We start from the raw sequence: 15352 nt of genomic DNA on the forward strand, positions 1-15352 counted from the left end.
CTCCCTGCTGCCTAACTATGTAACACATAGGGGATTGGGTGCCAAACGGCTACTTCAGAGTGCTAAAGGTTAATCATTATCAGGCTACGTATACCACAGTTTACATCTACAGTTTACAGGTTCTTGGGCAATCTTTAAAGTAAAAATTCAGCAATAGGACAAGATGGAAACAGAATGCTGGGAAAAAAACTTGCATCTGATTGTATTCACATCCGGATACTATTTGTACCAAGGTACACACTTTCCCCTCTGACTCTGTTTTCATGTTGGCCCTAAAGTTCAGCATTGTGTGTTTCTTATATCCAAGAACCATCAAATTAAATTGGTGCTGCCTCAAAGCATAAAACTTGGAACAGACAGGAAGGAAATAAGGACACGACTAGCTATGAAACAGATGCCAAATAAGATCCAGGAAACATTGTCTTTTGATACAGAAACAACAGAAAACAAACATAACCAAATATGAACTGTTCACTACTCAACAATTGCTTTAACTGGCTTCATTTACCAACATGAACTTTTTGGTACCTTTCTTGACTAGGTTGGACTTTGTTGACCAGTTTCCTGACAATGACATGGCAGTACATAGCCTCACTGTGCAGTGCTCACACGGTAAGGTTATCAAATTTACTTACCCTGTATGCTGTCCTTAGTGCTGAAATGCCATCGAATTACTGTTGTTGCACTTAAATATTCCCCAACCCCAAAGATTTAGCAACCTGAAGAGAGATTAGAGGAATTTCTGAAGTTTTGCACCTTCTCTTAAGCTTCTAGGCCAAGAATGTGATGCTTATGTTGTCCTAGTAAGTGCTGAAATGCCGCCAAATCACAATTTATGAAGGAAACTTTTCCTTGAACTCTAGTGTGCAATTTTGCATCTAAAATTTACCTCAATCCCCAAAATTCAACCATCTTGAGAAAATTTAGAGGAAATAGTTCTCATAAATGACCGCCTTTTTTTAAATGTTAATGCCTAGACTGTGCTGTCTATGGTGCTGACATGCCCTCCATGTATGAAAACTATGATATCCCTTGAATTTTAATCTGACTTCATGTTTAAAACTTTCCTTTGTTCTGCAGATATTGTTGACTTAAGTGTCAGAGAGTGGAAGGTTCCAGGGAAGGGTGCAAAGAGCCCAGACTACATTGAAAGGGATGTCGCGTTTGATCTTGTCATTGATGTAGCATTGGAAGGAGCCAAAACTGTGGGTATGTATGAATCTGATCAAAGCTTTGTGCTACATATTTCTTGATCAGTGTTTCCGTCCCAAGTACACTAGGATATGGAATTGTAACATTTGACTTGAAGTGTGAAATTGTTTTTAGATGAAATGAATAAAATTGTACAAAAATGTAGATTGACTCTACATTGGCCAGAATAGATCAGGAAATATCTGAACTTAACTCTAATACCTAACATTCTCCCTGGTAGAAGGTAGATTTTTAGGATCAAATTGGCATCAAGTTGGCATCAGGGAAAGGGTTTACTAAAAGTGCCTTTGAAATTGATAATGTTTTATTTTGTTGGTGATTCCATTTCCAACACTGATGGGAAACAGTATGGAAGTTGAACACATGCTACTAGCAGTGGAGCAGTCCTCCTGCGTGTCCTGGCTATAGAATGATGTGGGAAGGACTCACCTCAACTCTAAACTAACCTTTGTGATTTGACGTCTTTCCTTGTACTTTTCACAGTTGGAGACACACTTAAGATGAAGTTGTTCCTGTCCCGTGATGGTCAGCTGGATGAGAACGACATGCTGCTAGTGGAGTACCCAGCGGAAGACAGCTCCCCACACCCACTAGCAACTGACATCTATGACTCAGCACAGGTCTGTCAACAAAAGTATCAAAACTTGTCATACTTTCTTTACCTCTGCATGGGAGGCATTGTTTTTGGTGTGTCTACATATTTTTCTGGGTATCCCCATACTTTGGCTAGCATAGATCAAAAAGCCATTCATGTATTTCGATGATATTTGGTATGTGGGTAGATCTTGGATAAACAAAGGTCAAGTTTGATTTTGGCATCCTAGTGTCCTTCCTTGGTACTGCAGCAAAGCTATAATTGGTTTTTGCATTCTATTCTGGGCAAGCTGTGGTATTGCTTATGTGGTGGGAGATAGCTGTTGGGGAAGAAGTTTTGCAGCTTTCAGTCCTTAACAGCTTGTTACACATTACAATCATTATGATATAATTAAAATGTAGAACATTGAGAAGTTAGCATTATGTCATTCTGCATTTCAGGTTGATTTCAGCACAGCTGTGAACAACCAGCCTGACCTGCGGATCCTGTCGGGAGGGGAGACCAGGCCGTTCTGCGGCAGGTCGTACTTCATCGTTCAACTGGACACCGACAACGTCTACGACGAGACTGACGAGGGAAACAATGTCGCTGTTGCTGAGTACTTATTCAAATGCAGTGGAGGTGAGTTTCAAAGCAGTGATTCCTGCACTGTTCCTACTGCTGTAAGAAAGGAAGGAAGGAAGGAAGAATTGTGATTATGATGTACATATTTTCCCCACAGAGCAAAGTAAATGTCACAAAAAGGTATATGTTGTATACTTACTTTCTTGACAGGTGAACTTAGTATTCATGTCAGGTGTAAGTTTGTTCATATGTAAGTTCAGTCTTTAGAGAAAATCCTACACTTTTTTTGGGGGGTAATTTCCTTAGGTAAGCCTTTAAGTAGCTTAATGAAGAGATTGATTTTCATTGGCTATTGACAATGCAAGTCTTGTGTACTACCGGTATTACATAATACATGATAAAAATTCTTTGCACACCATAAATTGTTTATTTCTTTGTGAACGCATCATTTATTTGTCAGCATATAATCTGATTTAGGTATTACTGAAGATTAAAGGCTTTACTGTATCTGTAATTTCATCAACATTCATGCATACTTACTGATGCGCTGTCTATTATATGTATTGAAATTTCATTAATCTGAAAGAATGGTTCAGGCAGATTGTGTCAAAAAAGATCTTTGTGCATCAAGGCTTTGTGTCAGTTGTAGCCTTTATATCCCTGATATTGCACCCGATGAGTTCATCAAAATTTCTGTCATACTCTAGATGCATCTTCTCCGAATACAATATTATGATCAAGTTGGTGCATATTATTATTAAATGGATAAAACGCACAAACCAATGGATCACCTGCCAATGTACAATTGTCCTTCTGCAATATGATAATATAATTTGTTATGCTGACTGGTTGTACTAACAGTAACTATAATCTACTTCCAAATGCTAGGTTGGTGCTGCAGTTTGAAAAATGTGGTCTCAAATGTGACTGAACTTGAATGTATGACCCACCTAATGACTGGTTTGGGACCATATATTTCTAACTTCAGTGCAACTAAGCTGCAGTGGGAAGAAGAACCAGTCAGTACTATGTATTCCCTGAGGAAGTCAGCAAAAGAACTGCAAAAAGTTTTGCAGGTGATACCTGTGGGTTGTGCAACAAAGAAGTGTATCATCCATTCCATAGAGAACATTTGAAATTAATGATGTTATGTTATATTGCCATAGACTTGCTGGGACTGAGGGATTTCACCTTCACCCCTCTCCAAACCCCCGTCCCGCGTGACATCACGACGTACGTGGTCCTCACGGTCACGCTGGACTGTTTGGTAGAACACTTCTGTTCTCGGGTGCCTGACTCCTCTCAGGAGGGGAAAAACAATGTGGAGTTTGTCCTCAAAGTGAGTTCAGATCTTTAATTAGAACTTTATTTAATGGACTCATGATTTTAATGCAGATATGAATGGCTACCACCAAACATGCAATTATGTTGTTTACTTATAACCATCATTCTTATCACTTGATCCGTCAACTTCAAATGTAATATAAACGTTGACAATGATTGATTTTGGTCACTGTTTCAGACTTGTTCATAATCAACATAGATGGTAATATCTTGATAGATATTAGGATAGAAATGATATCATCTTTTTATATTCTGACATAAAAATGAATAATCATGTAATGTGATTATGTTATCATAATATACTATTGAAAACTTTTTTATAAAACTTGTTTGCTTTCCTTACTAACTTACAAATTTGTTCATGATTAACATAAATGATCATCTTTATTGATGGAAGGATAAAAATTGATGTCCATTTCTTTTCATATATCTAATCTTAAAAGGAATGGACATGTAACTTAATGTAATATCAAAAACGTTGTCTCCATAATATTTGCCTTTAGATAAGAGACACCTTGTTTGCTTTCCTCACTATCTCTGACATACTCCTCTGCTCACACAGTTCTCGGAGGATAAGGCAGGAACAAGAACCGTGGACCTGACAGGAGGAGAAGTGGACGAATCTTGGGTGGTTTCACCCCCACTTACCTCAGGCTTTGACACCGGTGATTGTTCAATTTACATCATTCACCTTCATCTATATCTAACATCAATAGTTATTCACATAATTCATTTGGTATCCTACAACCAGCACATTAACAAAATTTTATCATTGTGCTCAGGCCTTTTCAAGAATATCTGCAAACGTGTGGATGCCTAAAAGTATTTTGTATATTTTTATCATCATGATGACACTGTTAGGAAGAAAATGGCAGTAATGTGTACAGGAATGATATGTGCAGAATCTGATATGTATCATGATATTTGATGCATACAGTGAGTTGATATTGTCACACATTCTACCTGATGATTAATCCATTTATCATTTCATGAAGAAATTGATAGTTGATCACATATCTTCTTACACGGCTTGAGGTAGACTCAGATTTGTCCCAGTGGACAGTGCATTCTGATAGAAGTTGACAATCTTATGTTATCGTTCTTGGAAGAAGATTAGAAGAGCCTTTTATGTGTCACATTGTCTATTGTAATGATTTATCAAAAAGAAAGAATCAGATCTTGTAGTAACAATATTTGAAATTGTTCCAAAATTGCTTTTGGTACAATCAAGATGCAGGGAATTTGGAGAATGTAGAGATTCACCGGGTCCTCTATATCTTAAGTAGGAGTGTAAACAGTTCTGTGTGAAAGAACTGACTTGAAAGAAACTTTAAAAAATTTACTCAAACTTATCCAAGCCTTTTTTTCTGAATCCATCCCTGTAATAATTATTGAAAGAAAACATGATATCAAAGACATGATAAATGCAAACGCCTGATCCACATTCATTGAATATTTGACAAAGTTTATTGGGTAGTATCTCAATTCTCAAAGCTTAACAATACAAACGTTATACATGTCATGGACTTTAACATGGTGGATAACAGATGTTAGACACTGGAAAGGTATGTTACAGTCCATCAACACAGCAATGTGCCATATCTAAGCATTTTCATGAATAAAAGCAATCCATGCACGGCTTATGATTTGTGCACATGGTTAGTGTACTGTAAATTCGTTGCATTTCCAGGGACTCAATTTCACGGTAGGGTGGGCAAATATGTTTGCCATGTTCAAAGGTCGCAGTGGGCACACACAGAGTGCATTACAGAACACATGTTTGGAGTTTGATGATTTTACGGTGGAAATAGAGGTCAATGACAGCAAAAACCACATTGTGTCAAGCATACTTAAACCGCCACAAATATTTTTGGATTCAGTTTCTAAGGTAATAAATTGTACTTCTCCACCACAGTGGGCAGCAGGCAGTTCCAACTGGCTGGCTGGGTGCGGTACAACGACGATGGTGCGGACGCCTGTAACAAGTACCAGTACGCCTCCCTGGAGGTGCGGCGGGGGGACAGCGAGAAAGCTGTCTTCTTACTGGACTTGTCAAAAGAAAACGACATCTACAGTGTTCCCCTGACTGTCAGCTGTGATGATGCAAGTAAGTACTTAGTACACAGTCTTTGATAAGAACAAAGAAATGAGCAAGCAACCATTATTTAAGTAAACAAAGAAAAGATAATTGAGTGGCCCCGCAACCAATCATCTACCAGCTTGTAGACTGTCAGACAGTCCTTACATCATCGTTAGCTACTTCACTCACTGGAGATAGAGCAATCACTTTTACTTGACAACATGTTTTTTTTGCTCAGAAAGTGATTTTGACTCTTTTTGAAGAGAATTTATTTAAAGACTTATACCACTGCCGTCATTGACTTTTAATACACATAGCACTGATCTCTTTAAAGTTGAAAAGAAAGGCACTTTACATGACTTTCCTCACTCCACTTAGTTGTAAATGGGTACCTGACTGTGCTTGGGGAAGCAAAAGCTGGTGAAAAGAGAAGGAAGGCCTCTGCTATCGAATACCATGCAGTAGACAAACAACAACCCACTGCCTCTGTGGCTTCAAAAACTTAAGAGCTTTTAGGACCTTTTTAACATTAATTTTTTGTTCTATCATCATGCAACTCTCTCCTCTCTGCTTGTCCAGAGTTCATTGACCTGCTGCCCAGCCTGCAGCTGATGTCCCAGGATGAGATCGTGGACATGTCTGAGGGCGCGGTGGTGGTGGACTTCCGGCTGGACGTCACGGTCGTCCTCAACAACTTGGACGGCTTCTCCCAGATTGAGGAGGATGAGGACGGCAGCCATTTTGAGTTCCAGCTGTTTGTTTCAGGTACTGACAACAACCTCCAGTAACATTCTTCAAATTTAACCATGAAGACATTCAGTACATGAACTGAAACTACAAAAAATAAGTCAAGTTCACAAGCATTGGCATTTCATTTGCACTTATAATGAACTTTGATGATGTACATAAAACCACATGTTTCCTGGGTGAGAGCTAGAAAAGGCGTTACCACTTATTCTCGCACTCCATCCACATGTGTGTAGAGAATTTTGACAAACAAATAAACAAAAACTTCCTTAGGTTTGCTGTACCTGTCTAGTGTTATTAATACCTTACAATCCTTAAAATGAGGACTTGAAGTTATGTTATTTTCATCATTGCCTTCAAGTGTTTTTGTCACAGACCATGAATCTTGAGCACTTTCTTCACAGCATTCTGGAAACATCATCATTCATAAATCATCCAAATATACATATAGCATTAACAGATGCACAGTCCAATGTTTTCTTTTGTTCTCTACTCACATAGCAAACAAAGAGATCACAGCTGATGACACCCTGATCCCCTATGTGCCATCAGAGGATGCACTGAAGCAACTGAGAGAAGAGATGCTGTTTTCTGGTAACATGATACAAATTCTAGTTGAATGAGAGTTTTTATAATCAAGACTAAATGGATTGTACTACTTACTATTTTTCCTCCACATGCACAACTCCAGAGTAAGTTTGTTTCATGCCACAGCTCAAATTCTTATTTATGTGTCCCAGTTGGCAGATTCCATCAGGGATCTTACATGGCATGAAACAAAATATCACTGCATAAAAAGTGGGATTTATGGATGATGGTAAATGGCAGGTACATCTGGTAATGGCTACTTTAAGCAATAAATGACACCAGTATAGTCTTACAGGAAGGATTTATTACAGGGCTGGTAGATCCTGCTTCATCATTATCGAATACATCAGGGCCATAAGTGACTTAGATAACACCTGGAGTTCAATAAACAGGGCTCACTTTGCAAAACTAGGGTTTTACAAATAGCTATATATTCCGGGTAAGTCAGCTTAGTATGTCTGGTAATGGGTGTGTAAATCATGCCAGGAAAGACTGATAATCATGGCCGAAAGCATCAAATATCAAAAGCAACCTTTACCAGACTTAACATAGCATTTATCGCTATTTTTAGATCTCCCTTGGTAAATCATGCTAGGATTCCAAACTCACAAAATCTTACATAATAATCCTCAATCTGAGGATGAGTAATAATCCTAGCGGTGGAGAATGTTCTTGAGCAGCCTTTGTAACTCCTGCTTCTCCTATTGGGTTTAGGTAATCACCAGTGATTTGATCTTGTCCTGATGTTTCAGTTCTTCAGGTCTTGTTACATTGTGACAATTGAGCAAAAAAATAGATTTAGTGCTTAGACTTAGACTTAGAAGCTCCCACATTGTGCAACACATGAGGCAGTTAGAGAAGTCCAGCATGCATGCTGTATAGCTCAAATTTAATCCAATGCTTTACTTGCCCTATTGCAGGAACCTTGCATCTTGGATCGGACGACTTGATATTTGACGTGGACATCATCAGGAGGTACTGTCACAACACGGATCCCGCATTCTTTGCTGCGGTTGTGGACACGAGGAGCGAGGGCGCGTACGATGGGAAGATCGGACAGGTGGGGGAGCGTGATGAGACTAACAACATCCAGGCAGTGGTGGTCAACTTCAGGAATTGCCCAGGTGAGAGATGTTGTTTTTTTAGACTGAATTTGTTTCAAGACTTAAGTGAATTGCTGGTGGAAAAAAGGATCTGGGGAATGAAGATGGAAGGAAAGAAATTAAGTTGAACAATACCCTGTCTCCAATTCTCAAAAAAAGAAATACAATAAATATTAACCTTTGGTATACTGGCAATGATGGTTACCTTCCAATGTTTTGGTTGTTCTTCTGCTCTTCTTCTAAAGACAATGCTGAATAAAAATACTGTAGCGCCACCTAGCGGTAGAAGTAGAAACAGTCAGCATAACCATGCCCTCATTAAGGTGGCAGATGAAACCCTGAAATGTTTACATGTTATGTACTTGTTATTGTTTGTGTGCAAAGATTACCTTAACATCCATGAATTTGCCGACCTGATGAAAGTATTCACTAAGTGTTTTTACCTTCATCTGCCTGACCAGCTGCCATGGATGTAGCTGTGGACAAGTTCTCAGTCACAGAGTTCTCCAGTGTTGAACTCGGAGAAGACATGTCTCTGTCCCTGAAGGTTAGTTGAAAATAATTCATTACCATCATATAAAGATAGATAGGTTCTGGGTTTTTGAGTCCCAATGATGTTCCTTTGGGACCCTAGGGATGTCTGCTTGCTTGGATAGGATGTAAAGTCGGAGGTCCTATGTTTGACAAGAGCCAGACCTCGAGTGCATTATAGAACCCACCACACTTATCAATTAAAGAGTAGGGGTCCATCCTGGTGTAAGTGGGTTTAACCTATCAGTCTGGTATAACACAGATTGTACCTGATGTACAAAAAAGGTCTGTTATGTATTTAGGTGCATTTCACAAGTTAAACAAACAAACAGACAAAATGCTGATGACATGTCTGTACCCTGTGTACAGATGTCCATCATCCTCGTGGGCACCAACAGCAGGCTCTCCAACATGGCCAGGGATGTGGAGTTCAACAATTATGACATCAGATTCTACCTGTCTGAAGATGAGCACATCAGCGAAGAAGGTGATGGCATTTACGATGGTGTCTACTTGTATATCTACCTTTAAAAATATTCATGCAATAATAAAGTACTATGTATCCTATACATTGTAGGTTTCAATACTAGATTGTGAAGTGTTTTGAAAAAACCCAATGTGATAGATTAAACTTTAAGCTTTCCTGGTTTGTGTGATGAATACTTAATAATTTTTTTATTGAAGAGTAACTTAATGGCCAAATGTGAGTGCAATGTACAAATGTATAGTAATGAGTGAAATACAAATGGCCCTGTATGGTAGACATAAACCCTTTTTGCAGTGGGTTTCTCCATGAACCCTAGTGGAAATACCCTTTACAGGCTTGTAAGTCTATTCTTTTCCAATCTTTATCATCAGATCTACAACTGCCCTATGATGTGGACAGCATCCACCAATTGAAGGAGGGGATCTCAGCTCCATTGGTTGAACATGATGCCAAGGTCGTGACCTATGACCTGAGTTCAGGCATCAACAACCCCACCATCACTGTGCCCATGAACCCTGACCTTTGTGGCAAAATTGTGTAAGTAGCAAAAGTTCAAGAGGAATCACTTTCTTTGGTATGTTACAAAGAGTCATGTTTTACAATGCCTATTCTGTGGATGGCATGTGCAAGTCTACGAAAACCACGCCTTCCGCACTGGTATTCCAGTGCTGAATCAACGGACGAATCGGCCTCAGCACTGGTTTTCCAGTGCTGACAAAAGTTCAGCACTGGTTTTCCAGTGCTGAAGAAAGTTCAGCACTCGTTTTCCAGTGCTGAAGAAAGTTCAGCACTCGTTTTCCGGTGCTGAATCGCTGTATTCCAGTGCTGAGTTTCTTTCAGCACTCGTTTTCCAGTGCTGAAACTTTTCTCAGCACTCGTTTTCCAGTGCTGAATGGAGTTCGGCACTCGGTTACCAGTGCTGAATGGAGTTCGGCACTCGGTTACCAGTGCTGAATGCGCGACAGAGCGGCGGTGCCAGGTCACGGGTCATGTCAAAGGTGATTCAGCACTGGTTACCCAGTGCTGAAACCGCCGTCAGCACTGGAACTGAGTGCTGATGTACAAAAACCACGCTTTCAGCACTGGATTTACCAGTGCTCGGGGACAATTCAGCACTGGAAAACGAGTGCTGAAAAATCCCCAGCACTGGAAAACGAGTGCTGAAAAAAACTCAGCACTGGAAAACGAGTGCTGAAAAAAACTCAGCACTAGAAAACGAGTGCTGAAGTGTTTTCAGCACTGGAACGTTTTTTTTTACCAGTGCTGAGAGAAGAATAGTCGTAAGAAGTGCCGCATGGTCGCTTGAACTTACGTACTTTGTGATTCATTTAGAATAAACAATGACCAACTTTATTCCGACACAATTTTGTCATTTTGTTCATTGTGTAATTGTATAATAGATATAGGTATGAGGGATGTGTTACAAATAAAGAACTTTATTTCTTTCTTTCTGGTCTGACATGCGTTCACCAGTTTATTTATGATTTTGTACACGATGCGTTGTGTAGACATAGTTGTGTTCACCGGTTTATTCGTAATTTTGAACACGATGTCTGTACATAGGTCCGTTTACCAGTTTATTAGTAACGTAGTATTATGCGAATATAAGTCTGACTACGTTTAGTTAGTTACTTCAGGGAGGTTTCTTTTGTAACCTTGGTTAATACGCAGTCTAATGCGTTTTCAGATATGCGTACAATAGCCTTAGTTGGTATTTTGCTAACAACTTGTACTACTGTAAAGCTCATGATATTCATATGTAAGTAGTTTCAATCAAGTATTTTTTTCGTAAAATGACTAGTAACAATGCGTGTAATTCTGTTTAAGGCTTGTTTCCATGCGTTCTGTTTAAGGCTTGTTTTGTTGCCATATTTAACGTGCACGGTAATCATGCCAAATAAAGTGTTTTGAAAATAGTATTGGTTCGTTTGCTAATCAGTATTTTGAAATTCAACATTTTGAAATTCAATAGGGAAGTAAAATTTCAGGTAGGCAAATGAGTTTCCGGGTGTCTGGTAACTTGTTCGCAAACAACGGTATCTTCCAATGACGTTGCAGTTACCCTTTAGCCTCTGGCCCACCAGAAAATATTACTCAAAAGTCGGTCGCGTCGATGATTTATAGTCAGAGCAGCGTCAGAGCACTTTACCCCGGTAATATAGAAATTGAAATCTGTCATAGATATACGCTATTGATAAATTTCAGTGAATAGTCCGGAAAAATACTACGTTTTAAAATCGCAAGTAAGTCACCGCCGTAACGTATCTCAGCACTAGTTTTCCAGTGCAAAATATTTGTCAGCACTCGGTTTCCAGTGCCGAAACTGACGTCGAGTTCTCCAGTGCTGAACTCCACTCAGCACTGTTTTTCCAGTGCGGAACTAAACTCAGTACTGGTTTTCCAGTGCTGAACTAAACTCAGCACTGGTTTTCCAGTGCTGAACTAAACTCAGCACTGGTTTTCCAGTGCTGAAGCCACTTTCAGCACTGGAACCGAGTGCTGAAAAAGGAGAGCGTGGTTTTCGTAGTTTTGCATGGCATGTTCAGCACCAAGGAAAGGGAAGACAAAGTCTGTTTGCTGTTGTGATTGATGCATTTAGGCTTACCAACAGCTGCTGTTTTGGATCTTTTGTTTGAGAAACAGTTCAGCCATGAAATATTATCAAGTGTCTTGTGATCTTCATGATAAGATATTCAGTCTTTGAATCCATTTATATTACCTGCATGCTGGTACAAAGTTCTGTATTCAAGGGTACCAAAAATAGTTGATAGATGGTTATCTTATCAAACTTTGTCTTTTCCATCAGATATCTTATCAAACCTTGTCTTTCTATCAGATACATTGGAGTTGAAGTCGTGGCACTGACATTCACGGATGCATACCTGAAGAACAACAAAGCTGTGCAAAGGGTCACAGTGTTGTGCACAGGTATTCAACTCTTGCTTTACTTTTACTACAAGCTTATCTAGCCATCAGAAACTAGGACATATAGTTCATAGTGGGTTGAAAAAAACTGCTGTTTATTTCACTGTGACATGTTGAATGCAACCTCAAGTTGACAGAAATTGTTGAAATTACCCTTTCCAATCCAGGACTAATAGGCCAGGCTGAAATCGTTATATACTGTACGGTAGAAAATATTGCATGTTCCCTTGCTGAAAGTGAATTCTAACTTATCTCAATCCAATCCAATTTAGCTTTTGGTGCCCTTCGGTGTAACACACCAGCCTAACACACTGGTTTTGATAGGGAAGACAGATGCTATCTACAGTATTTACAGGGTAATTGTTCCAGGGAAATTCCCCTAGCTAATTTCGACAAGTACAATGAACAGCAGACCACAGCTTAACGTCCACCCTAAGGACTTCTGAAGCTATTATCTCCTTGCCATCTTGCTATAATTACTCTTTCCCTGTATTGGACTCATTGCTTTAATTTACTCCTGAAGAGCTGTTGTGGTATATGTCTTTACCAACAGTACAACTGACATCATTACTGGCTCCCCCTTAGGTACTGCTTTGCTATCCTTTCTCTACTAGAAATGGTAAGCATGTCTCCTTGCTATGCTCTGGTCATTAGACCTGTGACCATTTGTGTCTTTTACCTTGTAGAGCAATACTGTACACAAAGAAGAAACAAAAATGGGTTAAGCATCTTGCAGTTGTTTTGTTTGTATGGGCTAAAATCATTGCATCAGAGGGGTATTGTTATAGTATACTGTCCGTTGTTGTGGTATCAACTTTTTTTGGGCTCAAAAATCTTAATATGTGAAGTCCTAATTTTCTTTGAAAACAAAATGAAATGATGTCATTACTTTTGATTTGTTCATCTTGTGTCATAAGGTTATTTGACAACAAAAGCTAGTTACATATTCTTTGCTCTTGTATTTTTTATAGAGGAGAAGCTTGCACCTCACAAGGTGAACTTTGACCTGAGCAATGCCAAGGTGTGGCCAGGCCTGGACTATCAACTCAACATGGAGTTCCTTCTGATGAACCTGGGGTTCCACACTGTGCCTGCTGGGGGATCAGGTGAAGACTTAGCTTTATAAACAGTTTTGATTGGGCACCTGCAGACTCATGGTGGGGTGTTGGGAACCTCCAAGCAGATGTAAGGGTCTATCTACATGTACATGTAATTCTCGGTGCCTGAAAATTAAGGTAATGGTGTGGTCATGTAATTTTTGGCTTGTTAACTGTACTGTAGATTCACTCACTTTTGCAGGGACTTGATTTTGCAGTAGAAGGGGACAGGAGGATTAGATTTGCAGTTGAAATGTTTTGTACAGTAGCAACACTTTAATATGTCTTTACAAGAATGTGCCATATGGTATAGCTGTGTGCAAAGCAAGAACCTAAATAATAGCAAATAGAAATGTTTCCAACAGTTGACAACAATTTGAAATTTGTTCCTTGCAGCCTACAGCATACGTGTGTTCCTGTCTGCTGACTCTGTGTTTGATGACAGCGAGGACACGCCTTTGGTTGTTGATTTTGGTGACAGTTTGGGACAGACAAGTCTGAAAATCCTGGCAAACCAGCAAGTGGGCTTCATGGGACTCTCAGGTTAGATTGTTTCCCAAATAATTTATCATGTTTATTGGGTATTAAAAATATGCAACCACTAACAATTACATTTTGTGCCTGCCAATGTTTATATAGTATAAGCTAAGTCCTTGTGCTGTCTTCAACAGAGCAAAACTAACTGGTTCTTTCCGGTAGTTGTTAGAGGTTGTGTACAAAGAACCTTCAAGTTGATACCCAGTGATTTGTTAACTTTGTGAAGCTACAAATGAATGTTTGTTTATCTCTACTGTAGTTCCCATCCGACTGGACACCAGGGAGGCCTGTCTGGAGATGTCCAACATGCACGTGTTTCTACAGGTGGTACCTGATGAGAGCTACCTCCCCACGTACGCAGCATCACTCACAGCATTTCCTGTACCCACAGAGTGTGCTGAAGGTAGGCTATTATGATGGACGTGGAGTGTTGAACTATGGAGTCTCAAAACTTTTTTCTCTGTACTTTTATACATGTGTATCAGATCATTTGCCTGATTTTACATCAAGTGAAAGTTAGAAACATATCAAGAAATGCTTAATGTTAAACCTAAAACCTTACTTTTCATTTCATTGAATTCTATTTAAAATTATATTATTTATCTGTCTTATTTATGCATTAACGAGATGCATTTCCAAATGACTTTGTTTGTTTTTTGTTATGTTCTTTTTAGATCATGTGGATCTACAAATCTCCCTGTTTGAGGCCTCGATGGACGTCATCTCCACTGACCAACCGTTTGAGTACTCACTGGACATCCGTATCCTTGTGTCCAGTCTGGCCAGCCTGTCCAAGGTGGGACAGAAGTATGACGTCACTTTCTACCTGTCCACGGACCCCGACATTGACCCTGAGGATGACCTGGCACTAGACTACACCTTTGAGGAGTCACAGGAAGCCAGGCTCTTCATGTATGTGATGAAACATGACAGTGTGGCATCTATTATACTAAAACATGTATGCTGTCAAAAAGCAAGCAAATGTTTAAAAAAAAGGACTTACATTAGATTAGAGCATATAATGCTTACTAAATACTGTAGGTACAAAATATTTTCTTGAGTTCAGCAGTTGGTGAAACTTGTGTCCATCTTGGCTATCTCTTTTACTTCATCATCATCATGGTTGCCACATATCAGTGGCTACATGCACTTAGTTTGGGCACCATTGTCTCTTGTCAGTTGCTAATTATTACATTCTTTTGCTATCTACTGACACATGGTTCTTAAACACCTTAAACAGCTACATGTAGGATGCAATGCAGAACATTATATATGAAAAAGCAATGTTTGAACCCGTTTTTAAAATTTCCTTACCATTGCTGTACATGTTGTATTCATTTGTTGACGATCACTTTCCAACATTTTTGTCACATATACTATAGGAACATCCCGGTAGGTTCCCCTCCCAAACAGCACAGTTTTGGAGGCCCCGAGGGACTGCTGACCATCCCTCAGCTGGCACCAGGGGTGGGGAGGTACTGTGGACCAGCTTATCTAGGTGGGTACCTTTATCTTATGATTAAACAATATTTTATCTTAGAT

At 39.4% G+C, this 15352-nt stretch overlaps 1 protein-coding gene across 1 annotated transcript in view; it reads left to right on the forward strand.

Moving 5' to 3' along the window:
- Positions 1-15352, forward strand: part of LOC136438372 (uncharacterized) — a 110950-nt gene that overhangs the window by 23263 nt on the left and 72335 nt on the right. Inside the window, exons 20-38 of the mRNA XM_066433140.1 lie at positions 542-612; positions 1081-1209; positions 1696-1832; positions 2248-2428; positions 3538-3710; positions 4278-4380; positions 5631-5822; positions 6375-6560; positions 7044-7136; positions 8051-8254; positions 8695-8780; positions 9134-9251; positions 9623-9788; positions 12088-12179; positions 13148-13282; positions 13670-13816; positions 14070-14213; positions 14485-14722; positions 15193-15308. Of these exons, the coding sequence (XP_066289237.1) occupies positions 542-612; positions 1081-1209; positions 1696-1832; positions 2248-2428; positions 3538-3710; positions 4278-4380; positions 5631-5822; positions 6375-6560; positions 7044-7136; positions 8051-8254; positions 8695-8780; positions 9134-9251; positions 9623-9788; positions 12088-12179; positions 13148-13282; positions 13670-13816; positions 14070-14213; positions 14485-14722; positions 15193-15308 (2711 nt within the window). The remainder of the gene's footprint in view (positions 1-541; positions 613-1080; positions 1210-1695; positions 1833-2247; positions 2429-3537; positions 3711-4277; positions 4381-5630; positions 5823-6374; positions 6561-7043; positions 7137-8050; positions 8255-8694; positions 8781-9133; positions 9252-9622; positions 9789-12087; positions 12180-13147; positions 13283-13669; positions 13817-14069; positions 14214-14484; positions 14723-15192; positions 15309-15352) is intronic.

This window comes from Branchiostoma lanceolatum, chromosome 7 (genome assembly GCF_035083965.1).
Source record: "Branchiostoma lanceolatum isolate klBraLanc5 chromosome 7, klBraLanc5.hap2, whole genome shotgun sequence".
NCBI classification, from domain to species: Eukaryota; Metazoa; Chordata; class Leptocardii; order Amphioxiformes; family Branchiostomatidae; genus Branchiostoma; species Branchiostoma lanceolatum.